At 32.6% G+C, this 2,500-nt stretch overlaps 1 protein-coding gene across 1 annotated transcript in view; it reads right to left on the bottom strand.

Annotated features, from left to right (window-relative positions):
• LOC125031263 (neurobeachin-like) overlaps positions 1 to 2,500 on the bottom strand; it is a 1,410,248-nt gene that overhangs the window by 808,728 nt on the left and 599,020 nt on the right. The window contains 1 exon segment of the mRNA XM_047621927.1: positions 2,233 to 2,328. Coding sequence (XP_047477883.1) covers positions 2,233 to 2,328 — 96 coding nt within the window.

Genomic DNA, 2,500 nt, shown 5'->3' with positions numbered 1-2,500 from the left:
ATAAGCAACGCGTGATGCAATGCTATGTCGCAACAATGCCAATAAGTGGGAATCGCCAAGACTTGTTTTATTGAGATTTTTTTTACGTGTGTTGTAGGATTCCCTTGATAGAGGTTACTCAAGGTTACATATGAATGGAACTTTCAAGGAATCTGTGATATCTGAATTGAGAATTGCCGTAGAATATGAATGCATTGTTAGCGCTACCTTTTGTGATTCTTCTTTTACTTTTATTCACTACCACGTTTACTTCTACTACAACAACAACAACAACTACTACTACTTTATTTTATTATTATCATCATTATCATTATTATTAGTCATTACTATTTCTATTATTATTATTATTATTATTACTATTACTATTACTATTACTATTCTTATTATTATTATCATTATTATCATTGTTATTATTATCATCATTATTTTCATTTCCTCCTCTTATATTTCTTTTCAATAACACAAAAAAAAAAAAAACGAACGTACAAAACCAACATCAATTAAAAAAAAAGACTACTCAAAACACGAAAACCTCAACAGGAATATTAGAAGAAAAAAACTTTCCACAAACAAAAATGATTCGCTGTATCCCTGACAGTCCCCGCCGTGACGTCAATCAGAAATAACCAGGCAGCAGTAAATTTCCCGCTCTCCTTTTTTTTTTATTTTTTTTAAGAAACTCCTCGGGACTCCGGAGAAAACCTCACACACAAACTAGACTGCTCATTACTGGAGATGGAGTAACCGAGCGTGAGGCGTAATGAGCTAGAACGGCAAGGCGACATACACAAGCAGACATCATGCATGGACACGCACTTGCATACATACACATATCAGTATGTTGCACATATACATACGCATACACATATATACATACATATACTCATATAAATACACACACACACACACACACACACACACACACATACACACACACACACACACACATATTCATATACATACACATAGAGAAACATATAAATAAACATATATATATATACACACACAAAAAGGTCGATAAAAAAAATACCAAAACGCAACGGCAGCAACGTAAATAACCGTAACAGGGAAAAATGCGAAAGAAATCCTTGATCTGTCAAAAGAAAAAAAAGAAAGGAAAAAAAAAAGGAAAAACAAATCTCGGGTTTTGCAAAGGGACAAGTAAGGTGTGAGAATAAGAGGGCGAAGGACAAGGAAAAGAAAAAAAATGCATCAGCTTGAAAAAAGAGATAAAAAACAACACAAACACGAAGGTAGGATTATCCGATAAAAGCCGATGGAACAACAAATATCACGAACAAAAATGGAGTGAAATAAAAAATATTCAAAAACTATTTGCAAACGAGAAATCTAACATAATGTGAATCTAGATCGACCATTTCTTTGCTTAAAAAAATAAAAAAGTAAAACATAACATTCTCAAGTGAAAGATATAGATATATATATATATATATATATATATATATATATATATATATATATATATATATATAAGAATCTAAAGTGAAAGTCGTAAAAAAACAACTGGGATTCAATATATATTTCTGTGGCTAAGAGAAAGGAAGAGAGTGTGAGACCAAAATAGGAAGCCGGGGAACTAGCCGAGAATAAAGAAATATCGTAGAACAATAAAACAAAAAAGATAAAGGGTAAGGATGGTTTAAAATATACTATTAAAATTCAAAGATATACATGAAAAAATACATTTTAATGTGTGTTTGTGTGTTTGTGTGTGTGTGTGTGTGTGTGTGTGTGTGTGTGTGTGTGTGTGTGTGTGTGTGTGTGTGTGTGTGTATGTATGTATGTATGTATGTATGTATGTATGTATGTATGTATGTATGTATGTATGTACCTACGTATGCATGTATGTATGTATGTATGTATGTATGTATGTATGTATGTATGTATGTATGTATGTATGTATGTATGTATGTATGTATGTATGTATGTATGTATGTATATGTATGTATATATGTATGTATATATGTATGTATATATGTATATATATGTATGTATATATGTATATATACATGTATGTATATATGTATGTATATGTTTATGTATATGTATACATGTATGTATACATGTATGTATACATGTATACATACATGTATGTATACATGTATGTATACATGTATGTATACATGTATGTATATATGTATGTATACACTTAACATTTCCATACCACATCAACTATCCTCTAAAAAAACATGAAACGGAGAGACAACTCACCGAGCCCTTCTTGCCGGGGAATGAGAAGAAGACGTCTGGGCCAGACCGGTTGGGCATCTGCCGGAGGACCCCCAGGAGCTTGGCGGAGTGGCGCGGCTGTGGGAGGAAGGCACAACGTTTCAACCAGGGAAGACCACGTAACTAGATATGGAACGTATTAAGAAATAAATTGCTTTTTCAAGTCTTTGAATGAGACTGAGTGGAGGGATGGTGAGGGTAGCAAGGAAGAAAGGGGGATGGGGGATATATATATATATATATATAAAAT

The sequence above is a fragment of the Penaeus chinensis genome, chromosome 2 (assembly GCF_019202785.1).
Source record: "Penaeus chinensis breed Huanghai No. 1 chromosome 2, ASM1920278v2, whole genome shotgun sequence".
Taxonomy (NCBI): Eukaryota; Metazoa; Arthropoda; class Malacostraca; order Decapoda; family Penaeidae; genus Penaeus; species Penaeus chinensis.
The sequence above is the reverse complement of the archived record's forward strand: the minus strand, read 5'-3'. Positions and strand labels throughout refer to the sequence as shown.